Raw genomic sequence first — 18089 nt, forward strand, 5'->3', positions numbered from 1 at the left:
TTTGGCCAGGCCACTCATACTCACTGAAACACCTGTTTTGCTACCCACAAAGGTTTTGCCCACCCTCCCCCTCAACTCAATGGCAGGAGGATCCCACCCAGAAGTCCAGGGAAGACCGCCCGTCCCAGATGCTGCCAGGACAGCCCAGCATGCAGGCCCGCCTCCCCAAAGCGCCGCCGCCAACACCCGTTTCCAGAAGCCCCGGAGCCTTCGGAAGTCCTGATGTCCAGGCTCTTCAGCCAAGTAGGTGCTCTGAAGGTGGGCCTGGAAGAGCTGCGGGCTTCGGGGGGCGCCTTCCTACGGGTGCCCGCCAGTGGCATGCAGATCGACGCCTCGCAGCGCGCCTGGCTTAGCTGGCAGCTGGCTCACACGGGGGCGAACCTGCAATGGGCGATCTTCCAGCTCGACATCTTGCTCGCTTCGCAGCTCGGCTTTCCTGCCAGCATCCGGCAATAGCAAGCGACTCGCGGCAGGCGTCCTCGCCCAGTCCCTTCTGCCCGAGAGCCGATCTGGATTCCGTGCTCCCAGCTCCCAGTGCAAGGATCCCAGGCGACCAGCTTCCTCCCCACAGCGCGACTGAAATCCACCGGTCGGGGAAACTCCGGTCATCATGGACCCGCCCTCGGGCTCCAAGAGGATCCCAGCTCAGGGCCCTACGGGTCCAGTGTTCCAGCAGACAACCTGTAGGACGAGCTCACAGAGGAAAACATTTCTTCTAGGGGCTCAGATTACTGTGGCTGTCATTGATTGGGACCTTTTCCCCGTCAGATATTTTCCTGTTTTATATGAAAAATAAAATCCGTTGAAAGAAACATAAGTGTGTGTGTTCATTTATTTTCATCACAGACAGAATGGATTTTTTTTAAGGTGAATGTGTAGAAACCCATCTAGAATGAAGGCTTTACCTCCAGGAGCACACTGGGTGATTTGGGGGATGTTCTACTGTCCAGCACATCTTTCATTCTCAGTCCACTGACATACCTACATGGTGGAAGTTCACATACCCATCAATAAAAGGCTTACGGATGTGTAAACTCCCCACTACTTCCACTCCAATCTACGATATTTTCACAATACCCCCACCTGCTTCCAAAACACTGAACTGATGCTTCTCCTTTCAAAGGAATTCCTTCTTACACTTGTATTGAGCATTAGATCTCATTTTCTCATTTCGCTGTGCCCACTCTTCAAGTTTTCCGTTGTCCTTGCACACAACCAATCCTGTGTCTCACCTGTCTCACTGACATTTACTAATAGAATCAATGAGCAAACCTACTTCTCCCTTTTTAACCCCTGCCATTGTACTTAGTGTTGAACACACACAGTCTCTTCTTCTGGCTTTAACCACCTCTCTTCCATAGATATTGTCCCAAGACACAATGGAGAAAACAGGCCCCGAGAGGTTTTCTACATGCCACAGGTCACAGGAGAAGGAGCGCTGGGGTCAGTCACTCTTTAGTTCCAAATCTCGTGCCTTGTAGCTACTGTTTGTCTCAAATGTTACTTACCTGTCAACGGCAACGATAGGTGTGATTTGGAGAACACCGATTGTCATGTGTCACTACTGTGTCACTAGGGGGCAGAGATCATGGTCACCATGTTAGAATTCAATGATCAGATTACCTGTAACATATTTGACTGGGCCATAGGGTTGATACTTGACGACTAGGGAAAATATTGTTGGGATTGTTTGAGGATAAATGGGAAACACCAGTGTGATTTGTTGGCCAAACACAATTTTTGTTTTTGTTAGAAAAAACAAGTTCAGTAATAGGTTGGAGATACTATGCAGAAAGTGTCCTGAGATTAGGTGGCTTAGGGAATCTTTTCTATGAACTCAGTGAAGATGCACTGAGGATCCTATTCGGACAAGAAATTGGGAGGGAAGGCAGGCAAATGCTACCCACTGCCGACTGCAGGATAACTCAGTCCAGATAACCCAAGTGCAAAACAGGGTGTTTGCTTCTGGAAGAAGGAACAACATGTCTTCATCTACTGGATAGTTGCCCGCCCCCACCACTTCCTGCCAGCTGGGAATGGAACCCGAAATCTAGGAATGTGCCCTGACCAGAATTGAACCCGCAGCCCTGAGATGACAGGACGACGCTCCAACCAGCTGAGCCAGGCCGGCCAGAGAAGGAACAGACACATTCACCAGCCTTCTGCCCCATTGTATATTACAGCCGAGCGAACGAAAGTGTGTACCTGTGTCTCCACTTTTCCCCCATTACCTAGCATAGAACAGCAACTTAGTGTGCACATAGTAAAAGATAAAGAAATAATTGTTAAATGGTGTTGATACATGAAATAGTGCATGGAGAAATTATTTCTGCTGTAATTGCTTGATAATTTGGATGAAATATCTCCATCAAATCCGGGTTCTCAGTGAGGAGTGTTGTGTTCACTTAACCTGCTGCTTCATTCCCCCCCCCCCTCATTGTTCTTATATCATAAATGAAAAGACATCCTATATTTCAAAGGATAGTCTCCTCCCCCTATGAAACAGTGGCATCTGCCCGATCGGGCTTTTTCTCCCTCCAGTTTCGCTTACTATCCTAGCTCTCTGGAGCCTGCGCTAGGCGTTGCGGGCCCGTTGCCCGGCAGCCGGCTGCGCTGATTCGGAACAGCGGCTCCAAATTCTGCGTTCTGGGAGTGAAAACTCCCGGAGCCGGGGGGCGGAATGCCAGGCGCCGCGAGGCGCTCGGCCACGAGTAACTGAGCCGGGTTTCTGCCTGCTCGCACCTCACCACTCCAGGGCGCCTTAAGAAACCGACCCCCGGGCCGTCGCCCCCGAGCCGGTAGGGAGACCCCGGATCTCCGCTGTACGGAGAAGCCTTGGCCAAGATGGCGGCGCCCGCGGGCGAGAACCAAGGGCGCCGCCATCGCCGCTGCAGTACCCGCTGAAGCCGCGCTCGGGTTGGCCGCCCAGTCCTGATCTGACTGCGACCAGATCCTGACAAAGCCAGAGGCCGTGGACCCGAGGAGGAGTGCGAGGACCGCGGAAAAGGCCGGGTGTCCCCGGGAGATGGCTGTGTCCGAGCCTGCGGGCAGCACGGCGGTGAGCGCGACGACGGGGAGGGGGCGCTCTGTGGTGAGAGATGGTCTAATTGGGGGTCAGTGATTGGAGCGTTACCGTTGCCTGCGAAATAGGTGCTTTGGAAATGGCAGTCGTTGTCGGAGGGGGCGGGTAGCGTTTTGAGGGATCTGTGGAGCAGCGGTGGAGGGGTCTGTGCTGAAAGGGAGTGCTGCCGTTTAGGGAATCAGTGTTTTGAGAGATCTGCGGTGGCCGCGTTGGGGGCAGGTTGTGCCTGTGGCCGTCACTGACAGGTCCTTTTGGAAGGCCACGGGGCTCATTAACAGAGCTTTGTGGTGTGTCAGATACTGGGGAGCAGTGTGGGGGTCCGCAATTCGGGGAGGCTATGGGAGCCAGCGAGTACGGTGGCTTGCTGGTTGGAAACTGGATAGTCCCTGACCGTGGCGCAGAGGTGCAGGAAGGTCAGCTAGGAGAGTTTATTGCAATAGTTAGAAAGAAGAAATGATAATGGTTTGGAAAAGGGTTGTAGCATCGAAATGAAAAGTCACATTCAGAATACGTTTGGAGATGAGCCCATAGCACTTACTGATGAATTGAAGAGGGAAGAAAAAACCCCCAAGATTTACATCTAGCCATTTGGCCCAAGGAGCTGGATACATGGTGATTCCATTTCTGAGAACGCGTTGTGTTGGAGGCCAGGTTTGGTGGATATGAATGGGAACCAGGATAGATGGCAGCGGTTCTGTTTGGGCCGTGTCGAGATGCCCATCACATGTCCAAGTAGAGATGTTGAGTAGTTATTACATGTATGAGCCTAGAGTTTAGGAGAGGTCTGGGCTAGGGAATCCTTATTTGAAAGACGTCAGTATAAAGATGGTATTTAAAGCTCTAACATTGGATAAGATGACCTAGGGAGAGAGGGCAAATAGGGAAGAAAAGAGGGCCCAGGACACCACTCTAAGTCACTCTGACATTTTGAGGTTTGGTAGAAAACAAAAACAAACTAACAAACAAGCAAAAAGTGTAGCCACTGAGCCAAGGTAGGAAGAAAACTGTAAATGTGTCAAAGAAGCATAGAGAAGAAATCTTTTCAAGACAACGGGAGTAATCAGTTGTGTCTTACACTCTTGTGAATGCCAGAAGTGTGACTATAGAGAAGTTGATCTTTACAAGATATAGCTCAGTGGTTATTTTGATTGATCGTAGCTCTTTTGGTGGAGTCATAAAATTCTGTTGGGATGAGTGCAAAGAACGGGAGGTAATGAAGTAGAAACCGCAAGTCTAGAAGACACTAGGAGTTTTGCTGGCAAAGGGAGAAATCGACACTGGATGGGACATGAGATTATGAAAGGTTTTCTTCAGATGAATGATCGATGTTAAGGTAACTTTGTATGTTGGGATGATGCAGTAGAAAGGGAAAAGTAGATAGTACAAAAGAAATGAGTTTGACTGCAGCGATGAAATCCTTGAGCAGGCAGTTGAGGATGGGATCCAGAGCATAAGTGGACAGACTGGCCTTAGGTGAGCCAAGGGACAGTTCTTCCATTTTAACACAAGGGAAAATAGATTATGTGGGTTTGGAAACAGGATAGTGGAATTGATGGTAACAAGGCAAGGTAGTTCTTGTCCATTTGCATTTATTTTCTCTTTGAAGTAGACAAATCCATCAGCTGAGAGTGGGAAAGGAGTAGATGTTGGAGATTTCAAAGAGAAAGGGGAGAATATTTGGCATAATCATCTTTGAAAGGGGAATAGGAAACTGACAGTATTGGATGCCCATGTGAGATAGGTCACCTCTTCCAGGTTACAGACTTCTGTCCTCACTGGCAGAAAGAGTAGAGAGAGGAAGCAAGCTCTCTCCTGCCTCTAATAAGGGCACTAATTCCATGTATGAAGTTTCCACCCTCATGACCTTATCTAATCGTAAGTTCCTCCCAAAGGCTCTCTCTCCTAATGCCATCATATTGGAGGCTGGGGTTTCAACATATGAATTTGGAGGAGACATAAACATTCAGCCCATAACAGGGACATTTCTTAATATGATTTTTGTTTCTCAAGAAAAAATGAGAAATTGAGTAGAAATAGGTATCCTGTATAACATCCTGATCAACAGTGAATGAATGGTCAAGGTAAGAACAAGTCGTTATCTGTCCAAGTCACTCATGAGTGTGGATGAGATTAGACTGAACAAGAATATCCTGTCACAGGGATCGGTAACATTCAAAGACGTGACTATGGCCTTTACCCAGAAGGAATGGGAGCAACTAGACCCAGCTCAGAGGAGCCTGTACAAGGATGTGATGCTGGAGAACTACAGCAACCTTGCCTCAATGGGTAAGGCAATTCCTTCCTAATTCAAAATGTGTCCACTGTGATACCTCCTCTCTGAAGTCCTTCCTAAGTTTGGCCTTGGCTTTTGAGTGAAGGAATTTTAATCCCTTTTGGGTCCTAGGCACGATACTTTGCCCTTGCCTCCAAAATAGAAGGTCTACTCGGGTGGGGCATTGTGAAACCTCAGAATCCAGGTGTTCTTTATCCTTATCCTGTAAAGGCCCTGAAGCACAGATGTCAGGGCTCGATTTCCGGGATGTTTTTTGTTCTAACATTCAACGTCTACCATTTCCCATGGGCAGGGTGTCAAGCTGCCAAGCCAGACATGATCTCCAAGTTGGAAAAAGGAGAAGAGCCATGTCTGGGGAAGGGGAAAAGACCCAGACAAGGTGGAACACCATGTGAAACACCAAGACCCAAGCAAAAAGGAGCCAATGGAAGTAAGTTCCTAATTACCTGGTGGTAACTTTGGAATTATTCAAATTTATTCTTAAAATCCTAAAGATCCCAGATCCTTCTTTCTTAACCAGGAAGTAGCAACAGAAAAATATCAGAATCTCCTGGAGGAAGATTTCAAACCACAAAGATTCTTTAACCTCGGAGATTCGAATATTTCTTCTATGAACCTGTCCATGTGAAAGGTTCTCATATGAGGTTCATTGTAGCCCTAATGCCCCATGGTATGAAATTTTTCTCTTTCTATATTCAGACATTTTTAGATCTGTCCTCTTTCCAAATCTCGGGCTTGATGCTTCTGACACTGATTACTTTCTCCTTTCCTCCTTTCACCGTGAAATGTTCTAGATCTGTGGTCTGTGATGCATCGTCATTTACATCTTCTCCTTAACCTTTGCAGTCAAATGCCACAGATTTCATGTCTCCATCTAAATTTCTGACTTTAAAGTGACCACTGCTTACCTTTCAGTGCATATTTTAATAGCTTTGATCAGCCTAAATTCTTGTCTACCTACTTTGAATTATAACGCATCTGATGTGTTATAAAATTATCCTGAGTGCTTCTTTACTATTTTTCCACCAGTTTCTCTTCCTTCTCACTTTGCTGAATTGCCCTTAAGGTCTATCTTCTACTACCTATTTTTTCTATGGTACTTCCTCCAATGAATCATCCTTTGTGGAAATACAAGCTTTTAATTGCGCCCCGGTGACTTCTAAGGTAAATTTGTCATGTCCAGGTCAGTCTGCAGTTCCTTTGTGCTGACTCGTACTTCACCTGCTTAAAAGACAGCTCGTTCTCAAAGTGTCAGAATGGAAAGCTTTATCTTTCTTTCTGAATTAGAGCTTCCTTTCACCTGCCTTATTTTTTTCAGGGTCTACTCTGATTTTAGGCCTGTCTACCATGGAGCTTCTTTGAATCTTTGCTCTCTGCCTTCTTTCTTTCTATTCTCTCCTCAGTTCCTAGGGGTTTTTCTCACTGACACCAGCCAAACAAGATTCATGTTATCACATAACTAAATTGCTTCAGTTTTTAGCTAGATTTGTTGAATCCCTTTTTAAAAAAATTCATCTTAAGTGTTGCTGCCAAACATTAAAATATCCTGTTATTATTTACATTATTATAGTCCCCAAATTAGCAGAATGTCCACAATATCTTTTTAAGTTCCCTCTGACCCTGAAGTTTCCAAGACTCCTTGAGTTTCCTGAGATCAGAGGGACCAGTCTTTCAAATAACAAATGAAGAGACCTCGTGAAGTTTTTGATCCATTCACTAGCGGCTCTAGTTTTGGCTCTTTACTTTTCTCAGTGATACTTAATGTTACATCTGACAAATAAGCCTGAGTCATCTAATACATCTTTGTCATTGCTACAGTGACTCTCTTCTTGATTCAGGTTCTTATGTAGTACGTGGAAATTCTTTAAGAAAGGACTCGTCTATTTCCTCCAATGATATGTTGGGTCTAATGAGCTCCATACTTTAGTATCCGAAATTGTAGTCATTTTAGCTTAAAACTCATGTTTTAGTTACTGTCTCACATTCCAGACAAGCTTATAGACTTAGATACGTGCTCTGCCACACCTAACTCTCCCCTTAGTATTACTCTATTGTACCAGCTTACTAGTTCAGATTCTCCTCCCCTCCCACATGGTAAATTTCCCTTGTAGTGCTTTGTATCTTTCCCTACCTGCCGATGTCATTTGGGACCAGCCCAAACATCATTATAAGAGGTTCTTATCATGTTACACCATATGGAGAAAGGTTTGAGTTTTGATCCTTTTTTTCCCAGAAGAAAATTTTCTTTCATTCTCCCCAGCATCTTCGGGCATTGGAAGATGCAACCTTTGCCACGCTACATGAAAGTTCTTGTTATACAATTTCTCTCAGGATGCATGCATCACTTAACATTTCCTAAATGGAGCCCTGACTGGTGTGCCTCAGTTGGTTGGATGTTGTCCCACAAAGCAAAAGGTTGCCGGTTGGATTCCAGGTCAGGGCATGTGCCTGGACTGCAGATTCAGTCCCCGATCAGGGCACGTACAAGAGGCAGCCAATCGATGTTTCTCTCTCACATCATTGTTTCCCTCCCTTGCCCTCTCTCTAGAAATAAATAAAATCTTTAAAAAAAAATTTCCTAAATGGAAAAGCAGCTAGCAATTCCACTTCTCCCTATTTTATGTATATCACCACTACAGCTACACTTAGAAAAACTGATCTTCTATCCCATGGGAACTTAAAAATTCTCTATAAAAATAATACTATTTCTTCCCTGGGTATTCAAATACCATAAGTCTTTTCTGTTTGAGCACAGTTTTCACTTTATTCATGTAATGTTCCTTCACCACCACAACAGCTACTCACTTTCTATTTCTTTCTGCAGTCACGGGACTCTTACATCTGCTTCTCTCTTTGAGTCTGTTTAATTCCCACCCTGATGCGTTTTCAGCTTTTCCCTGTACATAGCTGAAAACGGGCACCCTGAAGTGGCAGTCCCAGTGCCTAAGTTTTTAGGTTTTTACATGTATAATGTCCATATCTTGCTAAGCGGTCTTTGAGTTTCTTTCTTGTTTAAAAACTTTTTATTTATTTGGGTGACATTGGTTCATAAACTATATAGACTTCAAGTGCACAATTCCATAATACATCATCTGAATAATGTATTGTGTGTTCATGGCCCAAATTCAAGTCTCCTTCTGTCACCATTTCCTCCCCCTTCACCCTCTTCTGCCTCCCACCAGAAGTCGTTGAGTTTCAATTCTAAGTTCTTGAGAGAAAGATTGTTATTGGACTAGCTGGGGTGGGGCCTTGCCTCTACCGCGGTCTAATCAGTTGTTTTCCACTAGAAGTTGGGTTGTGCTGTACAAACACGGCTGCCTGCACCTGTCAGTGTGGGCGGTGGTCTCAGAGAAGGGAGGCCTGGGTTCAGAAGATATCTCAAAATGTACAGCTGCATAATGTATGGAGGAAAGAATGGGAGCAATCACGTAGAGCTGGAAAACGAGCTCTGGATTTATAATTGGCGGTTATAGAGTGACCTGGCAGGAAAACAGAGGTGCTCCATAGCAAACTGTTGGAAAACAAGCGTATGTGTACACTGTACATCCAAATGGTGTGAAGTTTGTTCGTCCGGCCCATTTCTGTGAATTTTAGCATCTGGTAAAAGCACTAAGGAACTCAGAGAAACTGGAGGGTTTTGTTTTGTTTTTTCTTGTCTTTTGGTGCAGGAATGTCATTACATTGATCATAGGTGGTAGCAGGGGAACAGCCTTTCTGGATTATTCCTTCAGTAACCATAAGCTGTAGTACTCCTTGGTGGACTTGCCTTATTATTGCTGTTTTGGATCTTTGGGGTGCTATCACAAAAATTTACATGAGCTAGCCTAAGTAAAGAGAGGAATGTACTATAAGGACATGGGTAGATATCTTGTGATGTGAAGGCAGATACTTCAGCTAGGCCTTACCAAGGTCTCGAAGCAGGACTGGAAACCATTAGTAATTGAGATTATGCAAATGTCTCTTCAAAGACATGTGATCCTGCATCTCTGCTTTCCTGTGGATGTATGCTTCATCCTTTGTACTTAGGAATTTTGTGTTTACACAGGGAAAATATGGATTTATTTTACTTATATTGTTGATAAATTCAAGAACCCAGTGGAGACTACCTAGAATCTAAATTTTTAGGAGGAAGACTCTTATTGGACACCTTGAGTCAGATGTATCTCGAACTGGGACCATGGAGAGAGCTGGATTACTGTAGTACAGGCTACGGGAGTCAGCTGCTGTGGGGACATCGGCAGTTACCAGAGCTGGGTGGCTTGGCCAGGGGAGAGACCTCAAAAAAGTGTCAGCTACAGTTACAAGCTCTTTTTGCTTCGTGCACTTCACATTCACTGCTCCTTGTGTATATTTCATGTTCTATCCCAGGGTGCAAGGTCATATTTATAAACAGGCAAAGCTTTTCCTAATTACAATGGTCAATTTTCTTTTACTGTTTTTACTACAGCAATCCCCCCTTCAAGTCCAAGAGGGTAGGGACATATGTGCTTGATATTTCATTCACTTTGGGGGTACAAGGCTTGAGTAAAGATTCAATCTCACAACAGGGCATTTCTTTGTAAATTGCATTCTAAAATACAAGAGTGCAAAGGTTCATAAGAATATCTCATTGAATTCCATTTTAGAGGAAGTCCAGCAAGATGATGACCAGCTAGAGAATCACCAGGAATCTCAAAACAAACTCCTTAGGGAAGTTACATTAAAGAAAAAAACTTTGACTAAGAAGAAAGGCTATGAAGGTTGTTCATTGGGGGCAAAAAATGTGAGTACAACCCAAGTTTCTTCCAAAAAAAAGCTTAAATTTAATTCAGAGGGAAAGAGTCTGAAGCAGAATTTCGACCTACCTGGTCATATAAGAAACTGTGCAAAAAAGAAACCTGATGTAACTAAAGAGCACAGGAAATCATTTGGTCACACCTTATCCGAGACACAGAAAGACAAAAATAAAACTGGAAAGAAACAGAAATTACCTAACCGTAGCTCATCTGACAGGTGTGAGAAAACTCAAACTGGCAGGAAACGTGAGAACTTGGTTCCTCGTGGCTCACCTTGCACTAAGCGGGACGACACTGAACCTGGAGAGAGACACGAGAAGTCATCCGGCCATAGCTCACGTCCCATGAAGTGTGACACCACTCAAGCTAAAGCGAAACCCTACGAATGTAATCAGTGTGGGAAAGTTCTCAGCCACAGACAAGGACTTGTAGACCATCAGAGAACTCATACTGGGGAAAAACCGTATGAATGTAATGAATGTGGGATAGCCTTTAGCCAAAAGTCACACATGGTTGTACATCAGATAACTCACACTGGAGAAAAACCATATGAATGTATTCAGTGTGGCAAAGCTCATGGTCATAAACATGCCCTCACCGACCATCTGAGAGTTCACACTGGGGAAAAGCCCTATAAGTGTACTGAATGCGGGAAAACCTTCAGACACAGCTCCAATCTTATTCAGCATGTGAGATCTCACACAGGTGAGAAGCCCTATGAATGTAAGGAGTGTGGAAAATCCTTTAGGTATAACTCATCTCTTACTGAGCATGTGAGAACTCATACAGGGGAAATACCATATGAATGTAGTGAATGTGGACGAGCCTTTAAGTACAGCTCATCTCTTACTAAACACATGAGAATCCATACAGGTGAGAAACCCTTTGGATGTAATGAATGTGGGAAGGCTTTCAGCAAGAAGTCACACCTCGTGATACATCAAAGAACTCATACTAAGGAGAAACCATATAAATGTGATGAATGTGGAAAGGCCTTTGGACACAGCTCATCCCTTACTTACCACATGAAAACACATACAGGTGAAAATCCCTTTGAATGTGATCAGTGTGGGAAGGCCTTCAAACAAATTGAAGGCCTTACTCAACATCAGAGGGTTCACACTGGGGAGAAACCCTATGAATGTAATGAGTGTGGGAAAGCCTTTAGCCAAAAGTCACACCTTATTGTACATCATAGAACTCATACTGGGGAGAAACCCTATGAATGTAATGAATGTGGAAAAGCCTTCAGTGCAAAGTCACAACTTGTTATACACCAGAGATCCCACACTGGAGAGAAACCCTATGAATGTAAAGAATGCGGAAAAGCCTTCAAACAAAATGCATCCCTTACCAAACATGTGAAAACTCATTCAGAAGAAAAATCTCATGAGTGAAATAATGTGGGAAATCTTTGAACTGAAGGTTTAATTTAACCTTAGAAGTGTTCTAAATTTAAAGGATGTTAGAAAGCCTTTAACAAGACGTCACACCTCATTATACACGAGAGTATTTGAAAATGAATCTTCACATAGAAGCAATCAAGAGTTTAAACTTGATACTAAACCTTTTATAGAAAACATTGTTTTAAAAATTACTGTAAATGACCTATGTTTACATTGAAATATAAAGTCTTAAAACTTGTTAGTAGGTTAAATAAGCAGAGCACTAGAGAAACATTCATATGCTGAAAGTTTCTGAGTCGCTTGAGTGTTGTGTACTCAGCATGTGAGAGCTGACTTTGCAAATGTTCATTGCCATGTATACGTGTTCGTGGTCACTGGCATGAGCCTCATCTTTGGTATCATCGCTCAGCTCTTAATGTTTTTGTTACCTTCTGCCTCAGCAGAAAACTTTATAAAAATTGTTATTATATATGTAAAAAATATTGACACAAAATTAAGAGACAATGAAAGAAAGCAGCTGAGGATACACAGGTGCTGGTAGAAAATGATGTTGAAGTTATACTATTAAGTGAAAATAGCAGCTTGCTGAAATACACATCTAGTATGTTCCCACTTGTGTACAGAAGGGTGTATGTGTTTGTCTCTCTGTGTGTACATATGTATGTATATACACCTATATTTGTACGCAAACAGACCTGGTTTGAAAAATAGAGATAAAACTTAAGGGTGGCTGCCCTTGGGCACAGGAGGACAGGAATGGAGTCTGGGCTGCGGGGGAGGCCTCCTGTTCATTGTGTACTGTTTGAGCGTTTTTATCAGGTACGTGTATTATTCCCACAATTGAAATCCTTTTGATATGCATAAATCAACACTAAGTAAAATTTTCACTGCGTCCACTCCATGATGTTGTTTGATAAAGTAAAAGTGTCTGTGCCTATTCATGAATGATGATGAGTCTAAGAATATTATGTTGAATTCACAAAGACTTTTCCTAGTAAACATGTTCTTTCATTAAAATAATAAATTACAATTATAACTCAGCACTGTTTCTTTTACCTGCCGTTTTTTCAAAGACTGAAGATGCACTGTGAACGTGAATGAATGACAGTGATTTTCTGAACAATCACTCCATTTTATCTCATCCAAAGCACTTAACTACAGACACCTCCATCCGGGACAGCAAATGTATCACAACAAGTGTCACAGTTCCCTGCTCTTGCCCAAGAGCAGCTGTTGCTGAAGGATCACTGAACTCTTTCTGAGTTAATCAAGCCTTGGCCTCAGAATCATTCTTAAGCATGCCTTCCCGAAGGTATTATGAATCAGTATGGGTTCACACAGGAAGGCTATTTTCCACTGCATAGTTAAATTTTTTTTTATCCATGAGTCACAGGTAAAAAATGCAGCTCTACTGTTTTAAAATTTACTTGTTCCACTACACACAGTGACAGGGGAACAAAAATGGTTTTGTGTTTTAAGGTCATGATGTTTGAAGGCACGTATGTCGTCTTTCCCACTTTTCACAGCGCATTCCTTACATTACCTCATGTGTTCCTCAGAATAAACACATGGGTGAGGAAGCAAGACTTGTCCGGTTGCGGTCAATACTGCTCACCTAGGTACTCGTCTAGCATAATGATGGGTTCTCAACAAATACGTAATTAAATGCCATCTTTGCGAATACTTCCCACTCAAGTGCCTGCCTTCCTGACCTCCTCGTTTCAGAGAACTAAAAGGTAGAGATATCGAGAATGGAATTGGCACGACCTAATGAGACAGGGTATGGGGCAAAACCACTGCAACTCTTAAGAGCTACAGGAACTGCCAAGGTTATAGTAAGACCAACCCCCAATGGATTTATGGCTTAGAACGGGCGGAAGACCAGCTCAATCCAACATGGTAACTAATTTCATCTCATAGTGACCCCTAGCCTCATTATATGTGCTCACTGTAGTACATTAGTATGCTAAACGACATACCCCGAGCTGCCATGATCTAAAACAAAAGGCCCATATAAGGACAAAAAGTGGCCAACAGAGCTCTTCTGAGAAGTCTCCGCATCTTTCTTGGAGAAGTCCTGAATATTCCTCCCCTTTATTGAATGTCCTACCCCTTGATTAAATGAGCCTCAAAAAAAGAATTAAATCCCACTAGGGAGGGGCTGCTCCGTCTGTGGAGTAGCCCATGCTCTGTCTCACTGCTTCACTGATAAACTCTATTTCACTCTAAACTCTATGCTGCCTTATGTTTGAATTCTTTCCTGTGCGAAGCCAAGAACCCACAGGGGGTCATGGACCTTCTGGTCCCCAGACCCCCAGAACGTCAGCATCACTAAGCCTTCCTAAGAGGCCCTTCTCATACCCCCTCCACTACCACCCAGTCCCTGACAGAGTCAGCCACCTCTTACTGTACCCACTCAACACCAAGCGTGCCTCAGTCACATCACCAGTCATACTGCATTGTCCCTGTCGGACTGAGCCCCTCCCTTGCATTACCAGGCATGGCGGTAATACATGTGTATGACTGAAGGAATGAATGAGCTTTACATTACAGAGGACGAGTCAGCAGACATAAATACTGGGTTGGCCAAAAAGTCTGTATGTTTTTTTCTGTAAAATGAAAGACACTTTTTTCATTTTCACCAATAACTTGATTGATCTGGATATTTTGAGAATGTCGGCTATCTCCCACATGGTATATAACGATCGTTCTCAATGAATGTCTCGATTTGATTGCTATCACCTACAACTGGTCCAGCAAGAAATCTCCAGCATGAAACGTTGCAAAACACTTTTGACATATTCAGTCAGTCACAGCACCTTCTCCATGCACTGTACAAATCTTTTTGCATTTCAGTTGCATTTTTACCTTTCTTGTGAAAACAAAGCATAACATGCCGGAAATGTTGCTTATTTTCTTCCATTTTCAATATTAAAGTGGCTACACAAAAATTCACCTATTTTCACAAATGAAAAATTTCACCTATTTGTTAAATGCTCATTGATAGACAGCTGTCACAATACAATCTAACAAAATTGTTTCGAATGAAGTTAAAGACAACGAAGCACTGCTAGAACCACCTTAAGGAAAACATTGAATGAGCTTCCTGGCCAACCCAATATATATCTAACAAGAAAGGCAGGAAGACTAAGCTGATTCTGACATAGTCTTGCCCTGAGTAGCTGTCAGACCAAAGGGGAGAATGACACAAACACTGGAGATCCTAGTCCCACGTAGCAATGGCTGTGACAGGGGAAGCATGTGCAGCTGCGCCCATAAAAAAGAACAGATGCCTGGGAGTTCCGGAAAGCAAACAAATAAACAACAACAAAACTAGAGAAGAAAATGTTAGAGCCCAGCTTTGAAGCATGAATAGTAATTTTCCTGGCATATGGCTGTGGAGAAGATTCCAGAAGTATTCAGTCCACTGTATCTGGTTTTAAAGAGCTAGTGAACCTTGAGAATTAACCCATAGTGTTTTTAGGCATTAGTTAGGGCTAGATTTTCTGTAGTAATGTTAAAAGATAAACTGAGGCATATTAAAAGTTTTAAGAGTTTATTTGAGCAAAAATTGATTTGAATTGGGCAGCACCAAATGGAAAATGGTTGGAAGCGCTCCACTGACGGGAGCTGGGAGCAAGACTTTTCCAGAGAAAACCCAGAAGCAAGGCAAGGAGGTTATCTGATGGGCTACAGTTTAAACGGTTGCCTTACTCGGCTGCTTGTGATAGGTTGTGCTTAGGTTTTGAGTTCTTAAATTTGAAGCATTTACAGGCATAGGTTTTGGTATGCTTATGAAGAAGGCTGCTAAGCACTGGAACCACCTCAGTTGAATGGCCTCCTCGTTTAATTAATTTAAGAGTAATAACATTAGATGGTATTATTTTTTTAAAAAACTGGGTGGATTCTAACGTGCTTTTCACCGACATTGATGCTGAAGCTTTCTTCTTCATGTCAGCAAGCACTGAAATACCCAAAAGAGTATTTCAAAGCCTTCCTCTACTTTACAAATGAAAGAACCGAGGGAAAGTGGCCAGCCCAAGACCACAGAGCAAGCTCAAGACCAGGTTGAGAGGAGAATCTTAGGGGTTCTGAATTGTCCTTCAGAGTTCGTACCCCAACACTTACCCTCCGCTGCTTCCTATCTGATGTGTCTGCAGCAGGGGCAGGGTCTTCTCATCCCAATCAGGGAATGTGTTCCCAGGGGAGGACATTGGAATTGTGTTTTCCAGGATGATTGGCTGGAGGTCACCAAATGAAAGGCATTCCGACTTACCCTCTCCCAGGGCTCTCTCCTGGGGAGAATGTTGCTCCATCCTGACTTCTCCGAAGAGGAGGGTAAAGGGGGTCAAGTATATGGTGACGGAAGGAGATGTGACTTTGGGTGGTGAACACAATTCAATATACTGACAATGTATTATAGAATTGTACCCTTGAAACCTATATAATTTTGCTAATCAGTGTCACTGCAATAAGTTTAAGAATACAATAAATCGTTAGGATCACAGCTATTCCCATAAGACAAATGAAAAAGAAATCAACTCTACTAAATCTATGGATATAAAACCTGAGACTTGAAGTAAAATTTCCACTGACAGCACTTTTCAAAATTAAAAAATGCACTACACCTCAACTGGGCCTGAAAAAGTGCTTGATAACCTTATAAATGACTGTAAGAGTCAGATGTTAAAGATGGTTATACAGAGTTTAAAGAACTTTTAATGAAATATTAGAAAAGAATGCTATGTGTAAATTATTTGTAATAAATCTTAAAGCAAATTAAATAACCTACCTTCCAAACACATAGTAAGTGCTCAATAAACATTTATTATTATTACTATTATTCCTCAGATTGAGGCACTGTGATGTAGAGCAATCGATTTGAGACATTCTCATCTGCTTAACAGAAGCAGCTTCCCCTGCTTCCCTACTCCACTTCCCAATCTGCTTTGCACCTTCCTCTGCGTACCCATTTCTATATATCTTAACTGAATCGGTTCCCTGACTCCATCCTCAGATGCCCGGCTTTCCTAGTTTCTAACGTCACTCCGGCATTGCTCCCACACTTTTTCCGTAGCTCCAGTATTTCAGTTCCCACCTCCTTTGCTGTACGGCATTAACACTATTCGAAACATGGTGCCGCCCATTTCCCACACATCCCGTTCATGGGCGCGGCCATGTTAATCCTCGGCTCCAGCGGATTAACAACCCGTGAAGTCTCGCGAAAGGGGCGAGTGAGAAGCTGCGCCGATTTCCGTGGTTACAGGGAGAGGCCCACGGCCCCTGAAGTGGTGGGGGCAGGTCGTAGCTGTCAGCTGGGGGCCCACGAGAAGAGGCAAGAGGCGAGAAATTGAGGAGCCCGATTTCAGAAAAGGAGGTTTCAGTTATTGGCTGCGTTATTGGGAGTTACGGATTCATGTGTGGTCAGCGATTGAGCGTTTGTAGCGCTCCGTAATTTCCGGTCCTGTTGTGGTGAGTAATTGAAGAGCTGTGCACAAGATAGTAGCTGCCGCCCTGCGGAGCTTGCGATTTAGTGGAGCTGCTGATAGCAGGCCTGGCTGCGGTGCGGGTAACCAAGCACCTGTCTTTCCCACGCTCAGCCCTGGGGGCGGAGACGTCCTGCGTCTGGCAACAGGTTCCCCCGCCCCCAGGAAAGAAGGCGACTGGAGGACGTCTTGCACCGAGCGGGGGCAAGGCTAGCAAGTTATTGCATAGGGGAAAACCCTCCTACCCCTTTCGGGCACCCGATTGGGTGTGGGGCCCCACGGGGAGGCAGGCACATTGCTACGTAGAGATCGGAATGGCGGCTGGGGGAGGTGCTGGAATGAATAAGCCTGTCAATCTAGCCTGGGGAAAAGATGGGATTGGTCAGGGGGCGGACCCTCCCAGAACACCGGGAAGTTTGAGAAGTTAATTGGGCATACTGAGAAAGCACCTGGTCCTCCCACACTTGAAACTAATATAAACCCAGGGGAAAGAAGGGGTAATCTCTTACTCACTTGGGGACCATACTGTCTGGTGCCTTTGAGGTACTCTCTGTCCGTGGAAGCCAAATCGCCAGTGGTAGCGCAGGCCCCACACTCAGGTTCCGGCAGGGAGCCTGAAGCCGGACAGTGGCGGCCTGCAGCAGGCTGAGCTTCCTGGATGACCGCTCAGCGGCTGCCCGCGGTTCCCAAAGGACGGTACTTTAAATGGGAGAAGGAACTGGGGCACTGCCGTTGGGTTTGTCTGGCTGAGGATGGCTGGGCTTTTCTCGGGCGGAGGGGTCAGGCTTTGAGACAAGAGTCTGCCATTCTCCTGGATCATACATCATTTGAATGAAAATCTTTCTCACCAGTTTCTGACTCTAGAATTTGCCTACTGGAGGCGACAGGCAGGGAAACCCTTACTTTGGTTCTGTAACATTTAAAACCTTTTAATAACTTGTATAAGTTCTTTATATGTTTTGGATATTAACTCCGTATTGGATATACGATTTTCAAATATCTTTTCCTGTTCAGTAGGTCGCCTGTTCATTTTGTGTATGGCTTCCT

At 44.2% G+C, this 18089-nt stretch overlaps 1 protein-coding gene across 7 annotated transcripts in view; it reads left to right on the plus strand.

Moving 5' to 3' along the window:
- The first annotated feature begins 2677 nt into the window (after positions 1-2677).
- ZFP37 (ZFP37 zinc finger protein) overlaps positions 2678-18089 on the plus strand; it is a 31087-nt gene continuing 15675 nt past the window's right edge. For 3 of the 7 annotated variants that reach the window (XM_071221162.1, XM_071221164.1, XM_071221163.1), the window contains exon 1: positions 16792-17028. Coding sequence is in view for 4 of the 7 variants with exons in the window: in XM_045196974.2 (XP_045052909.2) it covers positions 3026-3058; positions 5242-5368; positions 5668-5805; positions 10001-11547 (1845 nt within the window). In the remaining 3 variants the exon portion in view is untranslated. Of the gene's footprint in view, positions 3092-3128; positions 5164-5241; positions 5369-5667; positions 5806-10000; positions 12597-16791; positions 17029-18089 lie in introns of those variants that run through there. The other 4 variants (XM_053921592.2, XM_045196974.2, XM_045196975.2 and 1 more) reach the window with 4 other exon arrangements.

This window comes from Desmodus rotundus, chromosome 1 (assembly GCF_022682495.2).
Source record: "Desmodus rotundus isolate HL8 chromosome 1, HLdesRot8A.1, whole genome shotgun sequence".
Lineage (NCBI taxonomy): Eukaryota > Metazoa > Chordata > Mammalia > Chiroptera > Phyllostomidae > Desmodus > Desmodus rotundus.